At 41.3% G+C, this 20,473-nt stretch overlaps 1 protein-coding gene across 13 annotated transcripts in view; it reads left to right on the plus strand.

Moving 5' to 3' along the window:
• pcloa (piccolo presynaptic cytomatrix protein a) overlaps positions 1-20,473 on the plus strand; it is a 46,469-nt gene that overhangs the window by 12,121 nt on the left and 13,875 nt on the right. For 9 of the 13 annotated variants that reach the window (XM_039668021.2, XM_039668011.2, XM_039668013.2 and 6 more), the window contains exons 4-12: positions 1,997-2,320; positions 4,863-9,093; positions 9,413-10,965; positions 11,574-13,626; positions 14,847-14,915; positions 15,913-16,001; positions 16,084-16,159; positions 17,756-17,881; positions 19,860-19,968. In XM_039668021.2, the coding sequence (XP_039523955.2) occupies positions 1,997-2,320; positions 4,863-9,093; positions 9,413-10,965; positions 11,574-13,626; positions 14,847-14,915; positions 15,913-16,001; positions 16,084-16,159; positions 17,756-17,881; positions 19,860-19,968 (8,630 nt within the window). The remainder of the gene's footprint in view (positions 1-1,996; positions 2,321-4,862; positions 9,094-9,412; positions 10,966-11,573; positions 13,627-14,846; positions 14,916-15,912; positions 16,002-16,083; positions 16,160-17,755; positions 17,882-19,859; positions 19,969-20,473) is intronic. The other 4 variants (XM_089126614.1, XM_039668014.2, XM_039668022.2 and 1 more) reach the window with 2 other exon arrangements.

The raw sequence follows: 20,473 nt of genomic DNA on the forward strand, positions 1-20,473 counted from the left end.
ATTGCATTAACATGCATTTTTCTTCCATACCCATTTTTCCCTGCTTTACATCCAATGTGGTAAATATCCCTTCCAAATAACCTGTAATAAATCTGAGACACAATCCCTTATCAGCAGCCTGAGGTACTCCAAAGAAGTCTGAAATATATTATATAGATCCTCATAAAAACTTCATTTAGCTGTGTCTGATATTCCTGTCTGCAAACTCAGCAATATGAAAGAATGAGTGGTGAGGAGGCCCAAGCCACAAATCATGTGACTGCCTAAACTCTCATTATTTTACATCAGTCATATTCTCTTCACCTCTAAGGCTGCTGGATTTAATGCCTCAGTTTGTGAGGCTAGTAAAACACATGATGAGTATGCTAGCCAGATCATGCAGAGGTGTTTAGTGGCCGTTAAACCTTAATGACTCAAAATTGATGTTTCATTATTGAAGTCTGTGACCTGTAAGTCAAACAGATGTGTTTCTGTTCAGTCTACAGTACATTGATTGCCTCCATCTGATTTGTAATTTATAATTTATTTGGCACATGGGAAGATTGCTTTGTTGCTGATGAATTACATGAATAGGAGTTGAGTGCAACTTTTATTTTTATTTCCAAGTCCATGTTTTTAGAAGCGAGAGCAGACATCTGTTTTTGCTCATCATTTTTATGACTGGTAATGATGCGATTCAGGGAATATTAATGCAGCGTTGATCTGCCTGTTTGAAAGTCTTTTAAAAAATGTTTTGTTTTCGTCACCATCAAAAAAAAAAAAGTAAATGTTACTTAACATTTCGTCTCCTTGCTCTTTAATAGTTGGTTATGTTTCCTTAGATAGGATAAGAATAATTTATCCTTTGCTTCTGATGTACCTCATCACATCTATCTTTCATCTTATATGGTTTCATTAGGATTGTGTTTTTGTCCACAACATACAGTATAGCATTGGCATTGTGTGTGGAATGAAATATTCTTTTCTCAGTGTCTTTGCCCTCGCATGGCACAGGGATCCCAGACCTCCTCTAGAATTAGACTGAACCCTGCAGCTAAGCCATTGAAGCACCACAATGTAACTAAGCATGCCTCAGCACTGAAGCCTAACATAGATCGCTCTGGATTTACGTCAGCCAGTGGGGCATGATTCCTCATGAGAGGACTGCCTGCATGTGGCATCTACATCCCCCACGAACATGTAATATTCATCTCTGACGTTACCATTTGTGGTGCATCCAGTGTTAAGGAGTGCTCTTCTTGATGTCACAATGTTCAGTGTTTTTCTTTAGAAAATATATATTTGAAATCTTCTAAATAAAATCCTGTGGGATGCAATAGTTTTGGGGAGACAGCCATTATAAACAGTTGTTTAGTTTTAATTGAGCTGTGTTCAAATCACACTCATGGCTTGAGTGGGGGATGGAATTTTTCCCATGTGGTCTCTCAAAGTAAATTAAGCTGAAAGCATGCTAGTAACTATAGAGCGCATTTCCTTTATTATATGTGTTTTCTAGAATGTTTAATTAGCTTCAAATAGACACATTTACTGTAAATCTTTTCCATCAGAAACATCAACTTTGGCAATCCTAAATTTGAGAATTACCATATCCCCATAGCACTGCCTAAACCTGCTTTATATTTTAGATTGTTTTACTCGTCTAAACAGAAAGACAAATACACCCACCTCCACACATACAAATGTATATGTGTTCACACCACACATACATTCGCATCTTTAACCTGTAGTTGAGGTGCAGTTTTTTGCTTAGCAAGTTTCTTCTGACATTGAGCTGATAAAGCTTCACCCCATTACTATTAATAATAAATGAGCAATCCCTTAAGTTACATAAATTTAAAAAGCACACATAAATAGAATGAGTTATCCTTCTGCTGTAGCATTAGAGGTTTACTAGTTAGCTGTGTTGGTCAACATGGAAAAATCACTGAATTAGAGGATGGAAATAGCAGTTCATCTTCAATACTTTTCAAATATGCTGTTATTCCTTCTTTTACAGAAAGAATGGCTCTGCCTAAACTGCCAGACACAAAGGGCTCTCTCTGGGCAACTTGGGGATATGCCACCTCCACCTTCTCCATCCAAGCTACCAGCCAAACATGAACCCACCCCTCCCTCCTCCCCAGCCCGTGCCGTATCCTCCCTGCCTTCCTCTCCTGCACCCACTGCCACCCCTGCCAAAGGGCTTACACGGATGCCCAGCATTACTCAGGCCCTGGATGACAAGTCTGAGTCAGTCTCAGCCAAAGTCGATGCTAAAGATGTCAAAAATACAGATACAGAACAAGGGGTTACAGCAGAGCCAATACCGAATAGTACACAGGTAGTACCAGAAGAGACCAAAAAACAAGCACCTGACACCCTGACTGAAAATGCAGAAAGCATAACGACTCCACGTGAGCAAATAGCTAGGGAAGATAAAGCAGACGTTAAAGGGGCAAATGTAGAACAGGCTGAATCTGTACAACTAATTGAGGCCCCTCCAGAGATACAGAAAGCAGAGAAAAGTGAGCCAGAACAGTGCCAGGTCCAAGATCCAGAATACGCTAATAAAGTTGAAATGGAGCCTGAAAACAGTCAGGAAGTCCCTATATGTAATAATGTTACTCAGACCCTTCTGGTTAGTGATATGGAAGCTATTCCAGAGAAAGACATAGAGACACAATCCACTGAGACATCAGAGACAGCCCCACAGATTGAAATGACAGAGCCCAATGCATGCTCTCCTATAAACAAGGAACCACACAGTCAGACTCGGGAGAAACAATCTGAAGAGCTCACACTACCCTCAAATGTAGATGCAGTAGATAACATGTCTGTAAAGGAAAGCTCGATAGAAACAGCAACTACTGATCCTGATCAAAGTAGCATAGGGAATGTGCCAGAAAGGAAACCTGAGGCTTCTGTACAATTTGAGGCACCAAAGATTGAGTGCAGTGATGATCGCCTATCCCATAATTTTTCCAATCAAGAAGAATCTGCAGAGCCAAAAAATAAAGGAGATCAACTTAAAAATATGGAACTTGGGGTCATAGAGGAGGCCAATTTAGAAAACAAATTAACAGCAGAGCAGTTTAAAGACCATACAGAGTTAACCCCTCAAAACAATTTAAATGTATGTGACACAGAAAAGCTTATTGTACAAATGCAAGAGATGGAAGACCCATTCAAGAAGTCAGAAGTCACTAGCAAAGATTCTAATCTTATGGAAAATAATATTTCTGTAGATAAAAAGGATGAAATCTCTGAAAAAAGTACAATAGAAGATAAGATAGAGGTAGAGGACACATCACAGATACAGCTAGGTATGCCCTCACCATCTCCAGTTACTGAGCAGTGCACTAAAGAGCAATTTGCAGAAAAAGAGGATACACCACTGGAAACGGAACAGATGAGCACAGATAAAACATTGCTGGAAAAACTAATGCCAGATCAAGCAGGTGGAGATTTAGAGATGATCGAGAACGCAGAACAGAAAGTCACTATCCAGCCTGTTTCTGACAACATTTTTGAATTTGGCCCTGAAAGCACTTTCTCTGATCAAGGTGTTAGTCCAGATACAAACAGAGAAGAGAAAAAGATGGGGGATACATGCTCTCCAGTCTTTCAAGAGGCTGATCCCAAACCAGAGCTAAAAACATCAGAAAGAGATCAAGTCTATGAGGAAAAACCAGAGTCAGATGCTGTTATTACTGAGAATAAGAAGGAATGTATAGTCATTAGAGATGAACTGTCCTCTGATAATAATAAAAATGTTACAGAGATGGTAGAACAATTATTGCCTGAAGAGAAGGAAGTTATAGAACAGTCTTCCATATCAAGTGGTCTTACTGACCAAAAAAAAGAAGTCCCCTCATCCCCTGTGGTTTGTGAGAGTGAAGATGCAGAAGCAGCAATTGAGATCAAGCCTGTAGAAATACAGCCTACACAACAAACCCAAACTCCTTCTGTAACTGAGGTGGTAGAAAAAGTATTGGCAGAACAGAAGGATAATGAGCAGATTCCAGACTCTATGACTGAAAAGGTTCTAGAACAGTCTGCCATACCAAAGGGTCTTACTGACCAGAAAATAGTCCTTTCATCCCCCATGGTTAGTGAGAGTGAAGATGCAGGAGCAGTAAGTGAAATTAAGTCTGAAGAGATGCAGTCTACACAACAAAGTCAAACTCCTTCTGTAAATGAGGTGGTAGACAGAGTATTGCCAGAACAGAAGGATAATGAGCAAATTCCAGACTCTATGACTGAAAAGGCTCTAGAACAGTCTGCCATACCAAAGGGTCTTACTGACCAGAAAATAGACCTTTCATCCCCTGCGTTTAGTGAGAAGGAAGACATAAAAGCAGTAATTGAAATCAAGTCTGAAGAGATGCAGTCTACCCAACAAGCCCAAACCCCTGCTGTAACATTTACCATATCTAGAGAGAAAGATAAATTACCCAGTGAAGGGCTGACGGAAAACGCACTGGTTGGAACTGACCAGAATATTACCAAAAAAACTGAACTTCAATTTACAGCTGACTGTCTGCCCCATAGTCTAGACCATGATGTAGAACTAGCCTCCCCATCCTCTACATTTAGCCAACAGGAAAGAAACAAATCAGAGGAGTTGACTTCTGAAGCACAAGAGAGACAGGATGATGTGCTACAGCCATTGATAAAGCCTATTAAAATTGATGAATCTGGAGAGGTAACTGTACATGTAGCTGTAGAGGTAATTCTTGTGCGTACATATTGTAGGATCACTGTAGATAGTATCCCAAAGTTTATTTTAATTTAGTTATTTTTCATTTCTCCTTTTTAATACAATTTATGTTTTATTATGCCTTGAAAACAGCTCAGATTCTAATTAATTTTCTGTTTTGTAGAAAAAAGAAGAGGCTGCTGTCTCAATAAAAGACAATGAGCTACTGAAGGAGCCTATCGAGAAAGAGAGAGAAAGCAGCCCCACAAGTCCTTCAGACCTGGCCAAGTTGGAAAGTACTGTCCTCCCAATCCTAGAGGCTCAGACATCATCAAAAGAGGAATCACAAACTGAAACTCCAAAAGTCAAGCGTCGACTGGAGGTGTTGCCAATGTCTCCAATGTCACCCAGCTCGGAGGATGACCAACATGAAGAAACTAAAGAGCAAAGGAACAATGCTCCAAAAAAAGAGAGGAAAAAGCTTCTGGTTCCAACTGATTTTCAAGGTGATTCTTTTGAGGAAAGTAGTGAGGGAGAACCTTCACCTAAACTACAAAGCAAAAATACTTCTGGAGATAACAAAGTAGAAATGGAGAGTCCAATGGATGAAGAGGATTTTATCAGGAAGCAGATCATAGAGATGAGCGCAGATGAAGATGCATCACCGTCTGATGAAGAAAACCTTGCCAGACGTAAAATCAAAGATCAAGAGAAGAAGCAAATGGAACCGAATGCACAAAAAGAGGTAAAGGACAAAAGTGAATCAGGCAAGTCCAGACGTCTTCTCAAAAATAGTAGTTTCAGTCCAGAAGATGAACCTGAACAAAAGAGTATTATCTCTGTTACTAAAATTGAGGAACTAGCTAAAGGAGAACAACCTTCAGTAGACAGTGGAGCTGGCATACGGCATTTCAAAACAATTGAGCTTAACAGTACAGCAACTGTACGTCAGACATCAGATGACGGTGAGCTAGAAAGCCTAACAGACTCTCCCGATGACAGGTCAAGAGGTGAAGGCTCTTCCAGTTTACATGCATCCAGCTTTACCCCAGGAACATCTCCAACATCTTTGTCTTCTCTTGATGAAGACAGTGACAGCAGCAGCCCAAGTCATGTTCGGTCTAGTGGTGAGGGCAAGCAGCAGAGAAAAGCAAAGCACCGGCAGCCAGGTCAGACGCTCCCTACCATTGAGGATTCATCAGAGGAAGAGGAGCTGCGAGAAGAGGAGGAGCTTCTGAGAGAACAGGAGAAGCAAAAGGGCACAGGAAAAAAGTCAAAGAAAGACAAAGAAGAGATAAGGGCACATAGAAGAAGAGAAAGGCCCAAAACTCCACCAAGCAACCTCTCCCCTATTGAGGATGCTTCTCCCACAGAAGAGCTACGACAGGAAGCAGAGATGGAGGAGATCCGCAGGTCTTCCTGCTCAGACCTCTCCCCAAGCATGGAGTCAGAACCAGAGAGCTTTGAGATACTACCAGAGAAGATTGTTGCTGTCCAAAAAGTGTATCAGTTACCAACTTCGGTTTCACTGTATTCTCCAACAGATGAGCAACATGTTGATAATCAGTTCAAAGGAAGGGGAAAGCCTTCATTAAAAAGTGCAGATGAGGTATATGAAGAGATAATACTCAAAGCCAAATCTCCAACTAATGAGGGAAACAAACCCCCACCCGGTAAAGAATCTCTTTATGGAGGCATGCTGATAGAAGATTATGCGTATGAGTCTCTTGTTGATGATGCACCCTATGAGCAAGAGCCAGACAAGCTTTTTGTGTCAGAGAAACCCCCCAAAAAACTGAGATCACCTGATGAGGTTTATGAGGACATGATGCAAAGAAAGAAAGACATAATGCTTAAAGAACATGAGCAAACACACAATAAGCCAGAAGAAGATGTTTCTAAACCAGAAACTGTGGTTTATGATACTAACTCAAGCAAAGACACTATGTCATCAAGCAACACAGGCCAGTCTAGGAAGGATGGAAGGCCATTATTAGATGCAGAGGCAGCCTATGAAGAACTTCTGAAGAAGCAAAGAGCAGTGCTGACTCCAGGAACCAGTCCAACTCAAGCAGGTCCTGATTTGACTGCCATGGCACAAGGGTCAACAATAGCCCAAGTTGAGAAAACTGAGACAACACCCCTACGAAGAATACTGCCTATACCTGATCTGAGAGTGACACAGTGTTCATCAGGTGAAGAGGAATCTGGTGAAGAGAGCATTTCCGATCAAACACAGGACTCTAAGAAAGTTTCAGCTACAAAGACTGAACCAGAACCACTTGTGGATGAGGCTTTCCAGAAAACATCAGTCTCAAAGACAGTTGTAGAAGATTTGTCACTACAAAGAGAAGTAGCATTGCCTGCCATATCAAGTGACTCACAGGATGCCACAGAGAAAGATGTAGAAATTGATCAGACAGGTGTTGTTGACTTGTCCAAGTCACCGGTCCCTACTCAAAGTGACTCTGTTACAGCACCAGTTCCTAGTGTCATTTCAAGACAGTCAGCCCCAGTAGTTGTAAGTGTATCACCCTTGTCCACTGTACCGCAATATATCGTATCTACTATACCTGGTGTCGTATCAACTGCTCCACCAGTTCCTCCTAAACCCATAGTACTGCGCAGGGCTGCATCTGTAGAAAAAGCAGACATCCCAGTTCCTCCACCCCTCCCTCCTCCAACACTGCCCAAACCTTCTGTGTATCCCAAAAAGACTCCACCTCAGGTCCCCCCAAGAACTACTCCAGTTGGCATGCCAATCACAGGAGACAGTGTACCAGTTAAACAGCCAGCCTACAAGCCCCATGTTCCTCCTCCTGTACCACCAAAGCCATCCTCCATCCCTGCAGGCCTAACTTTTAGTCACAAACCAGGAGAGACTATTAAACCTCCCATAGCTCCTAAACCCATAGCTGGTGTTCAGCCACCCATTACAGTCCACACTCCTTCAAGACCTACCATACTGAGTACAAGCAGTGCAGACAGTGTCCTTAATCTGAGTCCTTCTGCAGAGAGTAGGATGGGAACCACATCTCCCCTCAGGTCCCCTACATCACCCAGGTTTGGAAAGGTTTTACGTGACACTTATGTTGTTATTACTTTGCCATCTCAGCCCGGTTCACCTACAGAAAGTATCACAACTCAAGCCTCAATAAGTCCTAGCCAAGAATCCCCTCAGAAACTGCCTCCTACACCACCTCAACCACCTCCACAGTCACAAACAACAAGAGTACCTTTGGCATTCACACGAATTACTGAATCTATTGAAAGTCAAGAAATATGTGGTCCAGAGAAGGTAGTTTCTAGCATGAGTCACGTATACGAGGCTATTTCAGCCTCAACGCAGCCTCAATCAATTACTCCAAATGTTGGTGTTCAGGTAGTTACCACTGAAGTCCAAAGAACCACAGTGTCTGTTGTGCATGAAAGAACTCCCCCTCCACATCCCATTCCAAGAACCACTGGCATCTCTGTTGTAAAAGAAAACTCAAAACATGAATCAGTTCAAGCTCAGAATGGCCATGCCTACCATCCTGGTGAGGTTGTGGATCTCCGAACCCCAAAGATAGATGTAGAGACATCCATAAAAGGTGTGGATCTGTCTTCCTCTGAGTCAAGACGACTGTCCATTCCTATTGATGGTGGTGGACGTCAGCAAAGTGCTGTGCAGCCATCTGTAGTAAACCTAAGCACTGATGCTTCCTCAGTCTCAGTGGTTACTGACAACATCACCATCCTCACATGCACAGCCACTGTAGCTTATGGTAGTGATGCATCTCTGTCTACATCCCTGCCTCTCCAACTTACAACAGCTAAATCCTTTGAGCCTGTGACTCAAATTATTTACAGACCGGTGGCTTCTCAACCAGAAAAACCCATAAATCTCTCTACAACAATGGGTAAAACTCACTCTGTTCCTGTAACAATAGCTCCTACAATTGCAAACAATAGCATTGGTGCAACTTTACCTCCTCGCCTAGAAACAGGTTTATCAGGTGCAGTTGATCTCACCACAGTAAAACCTGCACAAACCATGGTTGCAATGAATGGATCCACTGCAGAGGTGGTCACTGCTGTAATTACAGAGGAAGATGGAAAACCAGTTGATCTTACTGCTGGAAGAAGAGCAGTCTGCTGTGATGTAGTCTATAAGCTTCCTTTTGCAAGTAGCTGTACAACTCAGCAGCCTTCAGCTCCTTTACCAGAGGATCGTTTTGGCTACAGAGATGACCATTATCAATACGATCGTACTCCTTATGGTATGAGAGGTCTTGGTGGCATTAAACCCTCTATGTCTGACACAAACTTGGCTGAGGCTGGTCTCTTCCTATATAAAAGTAAGCATAGCTTTGATTACAAGGAGGCCATTGAAGGTGCTGTAGACCTGACATCTGGAAAAATGTTAGTGACAGGTCAGTACGAGATTGAAGATCTTTCTTCTCAATTTCATTTTGAGTTACCTCTACTCATTCCCAGCTGATGTTTTTGTATGCCTGCTTTTTTTCCTCTCTTGTTCTGGGAAGAATGTTTGCATGCTCCTCTCTTTTTTTTCTTTTTCCTTTTTTTTTTTTTTTTTTTTTGCTGCGTCTGCATGTTGCTGCATGCTTTTCAACTTACATTTTGCTGTTTTAATTTTTTATCGTTTGGATGGTGCATGGATGCCTTGATGCTGTTACCATTGCACTATTTTAATGTGCTGAGCTTTAATCTAACAAAATAAACTTTTAACAGGTGAAGCTGTGGACTATTCAAGCAAATCAACAGGAGTGTGCACTGGAATGACAGTTCCACAGTACACACAAGCCAGGATTACTTCAGCAGTTGGAACCCACTATGGGATTTCTAGCGTCCTAAGATCTTCCAATGGCATTGTTTATTCTTCTGTAGCAGCACCAGTTCCTTCTACATATGCCATAACCACCCAGCCTGGTTCTATCTTCAGCACATCCTACAATTCTCTATCAGGCATGCACACAAGTGATACTATGCCATCATTGTCAACTCTACAGAATCAACCTCTTACTAGATCACACAGCTTTCTTTCAACCATTGCTATAACCACAGCAGAAGAACAAAGCAACTTACCCTTAAATCTTGAGACAGGTGTTTCAAAGGCTGGCCTTTTCACAATTCCCTCAGATGTAGTTTCTACAGCCACCACAGTGGCAGGACTGGACACCTACACAAATGCTTCACTTGAGGCAATTGCAGCCTCTTTAGAGGCTCTGTCTTCACCTGTTGTTCCAGGAGACGGACAGTACCAGATGGAACGTGAGCTTCTTGAGCTAGAGAAGATGAAGCAGCAGCGCTTGGCTGAAGAACTTGAGTGGGAGAGGAATGAGATACAGCGATTCCGTGAGCAGGAACAGCTTCTTGTGCAGAAGGAGCTGGAAGAACTCCAGGCCATGAAACAGCAAATACTATGTCAGCAAGAAGAGGAGAGACAGGCCCACCTGATGATGCAAAAGGAGACTTATGCTCAGCAACAGGAGCAGTTAGAGCAGATCCAAAGACTCCAAGAACAGCTCCGACAACAGTTGGAGGAACAAAAGTTCAGGCAAATGTATCCAAGTGAAGTCCTGCCAGAGGCTCTTGTGTTGGTGGGAGAAAGAAAGATGGATAGTGGCTGTCAGACTGATGAAGAGGATAACACTGAAAAGGCCTACACTGCAGGAAGGAAGAAGAAAAGTACAAAGAAAAGTGTTGACAGCTGTGTACAGACAGATGATGAAGACCAGGATGATTGGGAAGTTCCTACTCGAGGCAGGCGCAGTAGACCACGTGGTGGTAAAAATGGCATAGGTGAAAGAGGAGCTGTTTCAGTTCAGGCCCTTACTGAAATCTCTGTACAAACAGACTCCTCTGGAACACTAAGGGGACACTCTGTGCAGGTAGATGCTAGAGTAGATTATCCTGACTCTGATAGAACTTCCTCTCCAAAGAGACGCCCCACTCCACTTGATATAAGCCAGTCCCCTCATCTCAAAGCAGATGCCTCCACTCTCCAGGTTGTGCCAGGTCCTCCCAAATCCCCAAAAGTTCTGTACTCTCCGATTTCCCCTTGTGTATCCCCTAGCAAATCCCTTGAGTATTTGTCCTATGAGAAATCCCTTGGAGATACAAGCCCACAGAGAATACGCTCTGCCACAGATCTATCCAAAGGTCCACCAACAAGTCCTAGGGCACCCAAGGTCATACAAAGGTCAATGTCTGACCCTAAACCAATGAGTCCTACTGCAGAAGAGAGGGCAGCAGCAAATTTCCAGTTTTCTGAGGGTTATTCTGTGAGTATACATGATTTTATAAGTTTTTATATGATTCATCTCTGCTTCATATCAACTCTGAAAAATGCTGAAATTCCATTGAATATTTTCTTTAAGTAATTCTTTCTCAGTGTATGGTTTCAAATTTTGAATACCATAAAGCAGTTTGATAAATTTGATATATTTATATTATTCAGTTTTCAATTGATTTAATTTATTGTTTTATTGGGTCCCACTTTATATCAAGTGGCTTTAAGGGGGGTAAGGTGTAAGGGAAACTGTGTAATTACAAATGTACAACTTTAAAGGTATTTTTAAAATATAAGTACTATGTAAAAACATGTACTCAATAAGTCCATTGTATCAAATTATTCATTTCAATGTAAGTATATTGTACTTAAAGCCACTTAATACAAAGTGGGACCGAACGCCCTTTAAAGGCATAGCAGCATTCTCAGTCAAACTGGAAAACACATGTGTTGTGTGGTTACTTGTTTTTATAGTGCTTCCATGAAACCATCTTTAAGCCATTTAATGCATTTATTCCTTTGAACAATTCAGCTTAAAAATAAGTTAGTCTGAATAAAACTGTTTTGTCATTTAACGCTATTTTCATTTGTCCTCCAAAGGCAAAGGGATCTCCAAGTGGAACTCCATCTGGCACCCAAAAGAAAGTTAAAAGAACCCTTCCCAACCCACCATCTGAGGAAGAAGCTGTCAATGCTGGACAAACAGCCTACACCACTGGCTCAGCTCGTCGGCGTCTCTGCCGGAGCACAAACATGGCACGTGCGAAAATTCTGCAGGACATTGACCGCGAGCTTGACCTGGTTGAGAGAGAGTCCTCCAAACTGCGTAAAAAGCAAGCTGAACTGGATGAGGAAGAAAAGGAGATTGATGCCAAGCTGCGATACCTGGAGATGGGCATTAACCGACGAAAGGATGCATTGCTCAAAGAAAGGGAGAAGAGGGAAAGGGCCTATCTGCAGAGTGTTGCAGAGGACCGTGACTACATGTCTGACAGTGAGGTGAGTAACATTCGTGAGACAAGAAGTGGAGAGGAGGCCGGTGGACATGGGCTTGAGAGACCACGTACTGCACCACAGTCAGAACTTGATGAGTTTGTTCCTCCACAGACCAAGCACGACCAGTACGGAAATTATTCCCAGTACCAGTACTCACAGTACCAGCAGTCCCTGTACCAGCCTCAGTTGCCATACCAATCTCAGTCCATCTACTCTTCTGTTCCTTCTCTGACTGCCTCACAACAACAGAGCTACCACCAAATGCTCTTGCTCCAGCAGAAAGCCAGACAACAAGCTGCTCTCCTCTCTGAATTAGATTCTACCAAGATTGCCGCCAACTATGACACCTCATCTTACTTGGGAGGAAAATATGGCAACCACCTTGACATGCATAGCTTAGAAGAGCGTGCTGACAGCATGGCAGTCAGTCCAATGTCCAATGTATCTGCTGACTCCTTCTATGCAGACTTAGATCCACATCAAACACCAAGGAGCTACATGCTTTTAGAAGATGCAGCAGAACTTGCAAAGAGCACTGGTAGCCTTTCATCCACCAGCTATGGCATAGCTGAGAGGGAGCTGGCTAAAGCAGAGCGTCTTCTGAGACATGCTGCTGCAGATGTTGGTACAGACTACTTGGGCAGCTCCTCCAGACTTCATTCCTATGGTAAGGCCCAGGATGAAGAGGACCCAATGGAAGAGCCATTTGAACTGAAGCTTTTAAAACAGCAACTGAAGCAGGAATTCAGGAGAAGCACAGGGGGCACTGAAAGCTTAGAGCAGCTTGCTGGACTCTCACATCACTATACCCCCAGCACTGGAGTGTCTAGTGGAGGTTACAGGGCCTACCCTAAAACTGAGAAGTACAGCATCAGTAGACTGACTTTAGAAAAACAGGCTGCCAAGCAACTCCCAACATCTATGCTCTACCAGAAACACAAAACCACCAGTAACATTGGCAAGTATTCCTCAATGCAGGATAGCAGGGGTCTAGAAACAGACTATAGTAGCTACTTGGGGTCCAGTAGTGCTTCTCCCAGGTCAAGCAGACTTCTACAGGATGAGATCACCTTTGGCCTTCGCAAGAATATTGCTGAACAGCAGAAATACCTGGGCTCCACACTTGGAGCTAATTTGGCAGGTTCACTTAATCTGGGCCAAAGCCTGAATCTGAGCCCAGGCATGAGATCCTCTTTGGGTGAAGACTCTGCTTACCCCAGTGGAAGCAGGTCACGGCCTTCATCTAGACCCTCCTCTGTTTATGGCCTTGACCTGTCCATTAAAAGGGACATCTCAAGTTCTTCTCTGAGGCTCAAAGCAGAAGGTGACCCCTCCTCAGAGACCTCAGCTTTCCAGACTCCATCAGGGAGGACAAAACCTACAAGCCTGCCCATTGTACAAAGTGGGCGTGGACGCATCCCTATTGTGGCACAGAACTCAGAAGAAGAGAGCCCACTGAGTCCAGTGGGTCAGCCAATGGGTATGGCACGGGCATCTGCAGGTCCGCTCCCACCCATATCTGCTGATTCTCGGGATCAATTTGGGTCATGTATGTCCCTCCAAGACCCTCAACAGCAACATCTCAGAGAAGATTCTTCAAGAGGACGTGGCTATGTGCTAATGGATGATCTGCAGGGCACCATGTCTGATAGTGAAGGTAATTTGTTTGTCCACAGACTGTCCACTTGGAGTGACTCTTCATACACTGTTTCTGTTTTTATGTTTTCATCCTTTCCAAGTGCCCATTTCTGTCTATATGAAGGCATCAATTCTCTAAATATGTTTTTTTCTGTTGTTCAAGCTTCATTTCATTGTGTGAATACTGATAGTGCATGTTTTCAGTCTCTGCAAGTTCAGTTTATATGTACATGTGCTGTCTGAGTGGGATAAATGAGAAAAAAAATACCTATTATAAATCTCTCTTTTTAGTAGCAGAGTTATAGTCTTATGGTCTATAGTCTTATCGTTAACAATTGAGCTGCATATGTTTATGATTTAGTCATCTTATTAGTTATCTTAACGTGCCTTCTAGCTAAATCTTCATATTCATAATTTAACTACACAGAATCTCTTTACCTCTTGTTTGCTTTATAGAAATGTCAAGTTTTATTTAAAACGTCAACAAAATACTATTGATGCTAATGATGAGATATTTTATTTTGCTATGTATAATGTCAGGCGTTCATTTTTGAATTTATTTTAAAAAGTTTTAGTTTCCTTTCATAGTGAAAATGTTATGGCCTAAGCCTATATACAAAATGTCATAGCTCATACATCTATTTCTCCACGATAGATGATAATCTTCATGCATGTTGCTAGCATTTCCTGGAGTAATTATCATGCCAGTTTTTGTTTGCATGTTTGATGTTCAATAAATAGCAGAAGTGATTTGCATGTCTCTTCCTGTCTGGTTTTAAATAAACTTGTTCACTTTTCTGCATGTTTATTTGCTTTCTTTTGCTCTCCAGGAACTAATAAATGCCTTCAAATAGACAGGGCTATGTTTTTTTCTTCTCAGCTTTGTGTTAATATTGTTTTTTTGATTTCTGCCTATAATGAAATTTAAAGTATTTTTAAGACTGATGAGATCAAAATATAGTAGTTGATGTGCATTGCATGCCCCTTTCCCTCATTAACTGCTAAATGAATGAAATTACATGAACTTAACTGCACTGTACGTTGCAAAAAACATGAATATTGTAATTTATACACAATATAATCACATAACCACAAAACTGAAGCTCATACCGAAAATACTAGTTTTTTTTCTTTTCTTCTTCATTTACCTATGTAGTAACTAACCCCAAACATGTAACAGCATATGATGTGTTCATCATATGTGCCATCTGGAAGTAAATGCATTTGCCTTGGTTGCAGCACTAAGTGAATCCCTGGTGGGTTTGTGCAGAGACGATCCAGGAAACTCACATGAGAATGTCACAAACGGTAGAGTATAACCACCTTAGACTCCTGCACGTCTCCCGTCTCCCCCACACCCCTGCTACCATGACCACCCACCCGCCAATCACCCATGAGCTGTTAGGCAGCCAAATTGACCACAAATTCATCTCCATAACAACATGTTGCAGGAAGTATGACGGATTTGCACAATAACTTAATGCTGTGTTAGTGAATACAGCTCTTGCATCTGTGATCAAATTGGAATTTCACTCTCCTTTCTCTCCAAAAACAACAAAGTTTCCCAGTTTAATCTGCTGCAATTTCACCAATTTGGTGAACAAAAAAATCATTCATGTAATACTAGTAATAGTTTGCATATCACAGTATTAACTTCCTGATAAAACTGGTCGCAATCATAAAGCAAAATGACCATAGATACTTTGTACTGTAGACAATAGAACTATGTGTTAGTGAGTGTTATGTCATGTAACAGGATCTACATCTGTCATGTCATTTACATCTGAGTGTCAGGTCTGTAAACACCAGAATTGTCTTCTGTTAAATTCCTCTTCAAAACCTGAGGTCAGTTATTTAGTTATCCATTACAAAATACATCTTAAAAGTTCCCAAGAAATGAAAAGCTACTCCCTATTACCCTTTTCCACTCAATAGCTAAAAGGCCCAAGATGGTATGGCAAAATATTTCTAGTACCCCTGTCTGTCTTTAACCCCTATTCATGAAAACTTAAGCAGCAAGCAGACTTGCTCTAAATCTTTTTACAGAATTCTTATGTATAGGAAAAAACTGAAGAATTACGTCCTCCGGGTTTGTTTTAGTTTTAGGTTTGCATGCAAAAATAACTGCTCTACTTTATATAACCATTTCCTTTTTTGCCCCAGATGGCTCTATATTGTTAAAATTTGAGACCGCATACATACCTTAGCTGTCTCTAGTACCTGATATTACCTGTCTTTAGGGATTTGCTGTAACAGACTGGCAAGCAAGACTTTAACGTTATAATTTCCATCTGTTTATCTGAAGCGTACCACCTGCGACGGGAGGAAACTGACTGGTTTGATAAACCACGAGATGGACGCACAGAAAATGGACAAGGGGTGGACAGAAGACAGGTATCTTCTATCACAGTATTTTAGAAACATATCCTTGCATGTTAGAGTGTAATGAAAATGTGCTTATCTTATGTCCCTTTAGGGAAAGTCATCACACTACCCGTTTCCTCATACCAGAATAAAACTGCAGAGGGATCCCAAAGATCGTAGTGTATCAGGTAAGACGTGCAACCCCTCAGATGCTTTGCTGCTTGGCTTCCTGACATACTCCAACAATGTAAACAGACGTTTAGGACAGCTGCCCCTGGTAAAAGAGGATCTGTTCACTTACCAGGCCATCATGGAAAGATGCCCGAGGCTTATGTCTATGCAAACATTAGTTTCTCCATGCTGAGATTGCCTTGGCACAGTTTTTTTGATGCCTACTACTAAACAACACGTTATCTCTCCTCTAATTTCCTTTTAGCGTCCTCTTGTGGTGCTCTATTTTGCCACATCATTACACACAAAATGTCAACAGACAGCAAACCGCTCAGCAAAAGCACATCAGCGGTCTCGCCCCTCCTCGTGCTTTGGCATGTCACATAGGTTTGGTTGATTTTCCTCGACCTCTTGTGTCACTGTTCCTTTAAGTATTAGAAACGGGAAGACATCACGCAGCGAGATTGGCATCCCTCCAGTTTCGTCAGTCATCAAAGCTCAAAATGGCGTGTAATGCCCAAAGTGGATTATCTTCTTAATTAGAAACTGATGAACAAATAAGTGACTTAAGAAAGACAATGAATAAGACTATGGCGAGTGCACTGTGGTGTGACTGGTGGATTTGTGTGTACAGTGGTAGTTTGTTAGTCTGATGGAAGGGTCTGTGATTCTGAATACGGGATGTACGTCACAACAAATGCTGTTCTGCTGGAAACAATTGAAATTTAAGGGAATGTAAAAGTGGGAGTTGCAGTGCAAATTAATACACACTCTTAGTAGAAATGGTTCTATTTAGAACCAGAAATGGTTTCCATCCCCCGCTTCATATATGGAACTCCAAAATGGTTCTATAGAACCATTTTTTTTTTGTAAAAGGTTCTATTGGCCAAGTATGGAACCCCAGGGTTCTATATAGAACCCAGAGGAACCCTTTTTTAAGAGTGTATAGAACCTTTTAGGGGTTCCAAATACGTAGCACTGATTGAACCTTTTAAGGTTCTATATAGAACCTTTTCTTCATAACTCATAGCATAACCATGATTTAAAGTGTGGGTTTTATTTTGCTGACTTTTTTACCCAACAGATATAGCAGAATGTAGGTTCACAATAATTATTTTAGTTCTTTATTGGCATGTATGGTTCCTAGAAGATCCTTTAGCATCCATGGAACCTTTTCATTGTACAAAAGGTTTGTACAGGAAAAAAATCAATCTTCAGAAGGTCTTCAGATTATTAAAATGTTCTTCACACTAAGAAAACTCTTTTTTTTTCACTGAATCATTCTTAGGGGAACCCCAAATGTTTTTTCCATAGCATTGCTGTGAAACCCCCCTTTCAAACCTTTATTTTTAGGAGTGTAATATAAAAGGGTTTTCAACTGAGGAGAGGGTCTGAAAAACTTCAATATGCAAATGCGAAAATTGCAAACAAATTTTTAAGTCACGTTACTGCCTGTGTGACAGCTAGCCCCATTCCAAAGATTGGTACATCAGAAACAAATGAAAATGTATTGACTTTAAATACATTTTATTAAAATGAGCCAGTCTTCCAGGCTTGTTATCCTCTAGTGTTGGTGTTTGTGCCACCACTAATACAAAACTCTTTCCTCACAGGAAACGGACTGGGCATCCGTGTGGTTGGAGGAAAAGCGGTCCCGGGAAGCAATGGGGACATCGGTGCGTATGTTGCCAAAGTGTTACCAGGAGGAGCTGCAGAACAGACGGGGAAGATTGTGGAAGGTAGGCACATTTACTGCTTTAAGACCTGTGTCTGAGTGGGTTCACTAGTTTGGTTAAGCTGAAGAGGTGTATCAGTGTTCACTGTCACTTTGATCAGGGAGAGAAACACATCTGTTGACGTTAAAGGGCACAAAGTGACGCGATAGGAGACAAATGATGCTAATCTGCACGGTTCTTCGCCTCCAAGCTCCGGGAATGACTCATTCTTGATGTGAGAGATAAAGATAGAAAAGAAGAAAATGAAGTTGAAGTTTCAGGTTCATGACTGTGTTTCCTCTGCGGTGTATACCGGCGGCGTAGGTGTTGTGCAGATCACATCAAATGAGAGTTGAATGTTAAATTTATACATCAAAACTTTGACTGAGATGTCTCTGGAGATTTCAACTGAAACAAGTTTGAGGTTTTACTGGTTTAACACTTTAGAATGTGTTTTTACAACGCAGTTATGTAAATGTGCACTTTCCACAGTCAGAATTGACCTCATTGTGACAGATTTGCCCAATGATTGCTGAAGGCTAGAGTTTCTCGTTGACTTGGAAGAATCCTCACAGACTTTTGGAATAAAACCCTGCTTTGACTGCTTTGGACTATTTCAGCCAATTTGACGGAGCTGAATTTTACAAGCTCTATTGATCTCAGTTGTGACTGAGACGTTAATGCTTCCTCTTTCTCCAGGGATGAGGGTGAGCACGGAACATTGTAAATTAGGCCTGCTTGGGCTCCGGCTTTTGTGCAGCTTTCTCGCGGTCATAATTTACGAGGGGCCAGAATAGGTGGCGAGGGGGAAAGTGAAGCCGGAGGGAGTGGATCTGTCTGTGCACAGGCTTATTTATGAGGCTATATACAACAGCTGGGCCTTGTGAAAGAACATTCTGAGCTTTGACTGGGACGGACACTTCACATCTGTCTTCTTCCTCCTCCTTCTCTCACACTCTATCAAATATAACTTTGTATTTAGACATCTGATTCCTTAGCTGTGACCTCTTCTTGTATCTACTCTCTCTTTCTCCCATCTCACCTTTTCTCTTTAAGCTTGTCTTTTCTCATCTCTTTTGATCTTGTCTTCTCATATCTAGTCTTATCTCATCAAATTGAGCTTCTTCTAGTATCATCTTCTCATCTTATTTCTTCTTGTCTCTACTCACATCTTCTCTATGCTTTTTTGTCTCATCTCAGCTCAGCTTACTTTTTCTCTTCTCGTTTCAACTCTCGTTTCATTTAGTCTGATCTTCTTTATTCCTGAATCTACTCTTTTATTCCATCTTATCATGGCTCTACTCGTTTTTTTCATCGAACATTTTCTCTTCTCATCTTGTCTTTTCTCATCGCTTCGTTTGTCATAGTCTTATCTTGTTTTGCCTCGTCTCATCTCGTCTTTTCCTCTCTTGTCGTAATTGTATCGTATTGTCTCTTTCCCACATAATGACCCACTAGCAGATGAAGCTTCATAAGGGAGAAATGTCAAATGTTTCTACTTGGCGTAAATGTGATTATGAATGCGGTCGGCATGGTTACAAAAGCAGTGTGAAAGCACATGTAGTAACACCAATATAACATGCTGGTGTTAAGCTGTGCAGTAATGTGAGTCTGCTGTTCAGCCTCTCACATTTAAGTATACAATCTGAGTGTGTACATATACAGTACATGACATGATCGAGCACACATTCACCTCCAGGGACCCCAAACATTCACCGTAAAGTGGGAACTTCAAAACGCCCTAAGAGGGCATACCTGGCCTACCTGAAGACACGCTTTCATCTGTGTAAGTGCACCAACAGAGTGGTTTCAGTTTGCTGTGACTTGGAGTGAACTCTGTTGCATGTGTTCCCCTCCTTTCTCACAGGGTTTTCTACAGCACGGTTAATTTAATTGAAATAGATCACGTGTGCCATTGCAGTGCTGTTTTGCAGCGTATTAGATCTCTCAGATAGAGAATGAAATGTATCCAGTGGCTGATTTTGTGTGTGTGTTTTCATAGGAATGCAAGTTCTGGAGTGGAACAGCGTTTGCTTGACTGGTAAGACGTACGAGGAAGTGCAGGGTCTGGTTGGTCACCAGGTTGGAGAGGCGGAGTTATGTATCAGACTGTGAGTGTCAGATTTGCATAGCTACTAATTATTTAAAATTTTATTTAAGTAATTTTTACTTTTACTATCTTATAATAAATATTGTTATACTAATTATATTAATAATTGTACACATTTTAGTATTTAAAATACCCTGTGAGGAAAGTTTAGTAAAGTAAACCTTAGGTAAGTTAGTTTAAGTAGTTAAAATATTATTGAAGTGGGGATAGGACAAGAAAAGTTATTCTAACTTCTTCCTACCCCCTTTGAACATGATTGTTGTTTGGACCATCTGTAGATGATCTTTTTTTTCTTGATGTTGATGATTAACTATTTATTTTTACTTTTTATTCAGTTTTTGCTGTTGTGTTTTTTTTTTTTTTTTTTTTTTAACATGTTCAATAAAGAGAATAATAATAATAATAATAATAATAATAATAATAATAGTATTAGTACAATAATTGGAAAAATTATTAGTATTGAAGTTATTGTCATTGTTATAAGTCAACATGAAACACATTTCTTA

This window comes from Pimephales promelas, chromosome 24 (assembly GCF_988280905.1).
Source record: "Pimephales promelas chromosome 24, fPimPro1.hap1.1, whole genome shotgun sequence".
Classification (NCBI taxonomy): Eukaryota; Metazoa; Chordata; class Actinopteri; order Cypriniformes; family Leuciscidae; genus Pimephales; species Pimephales promelas.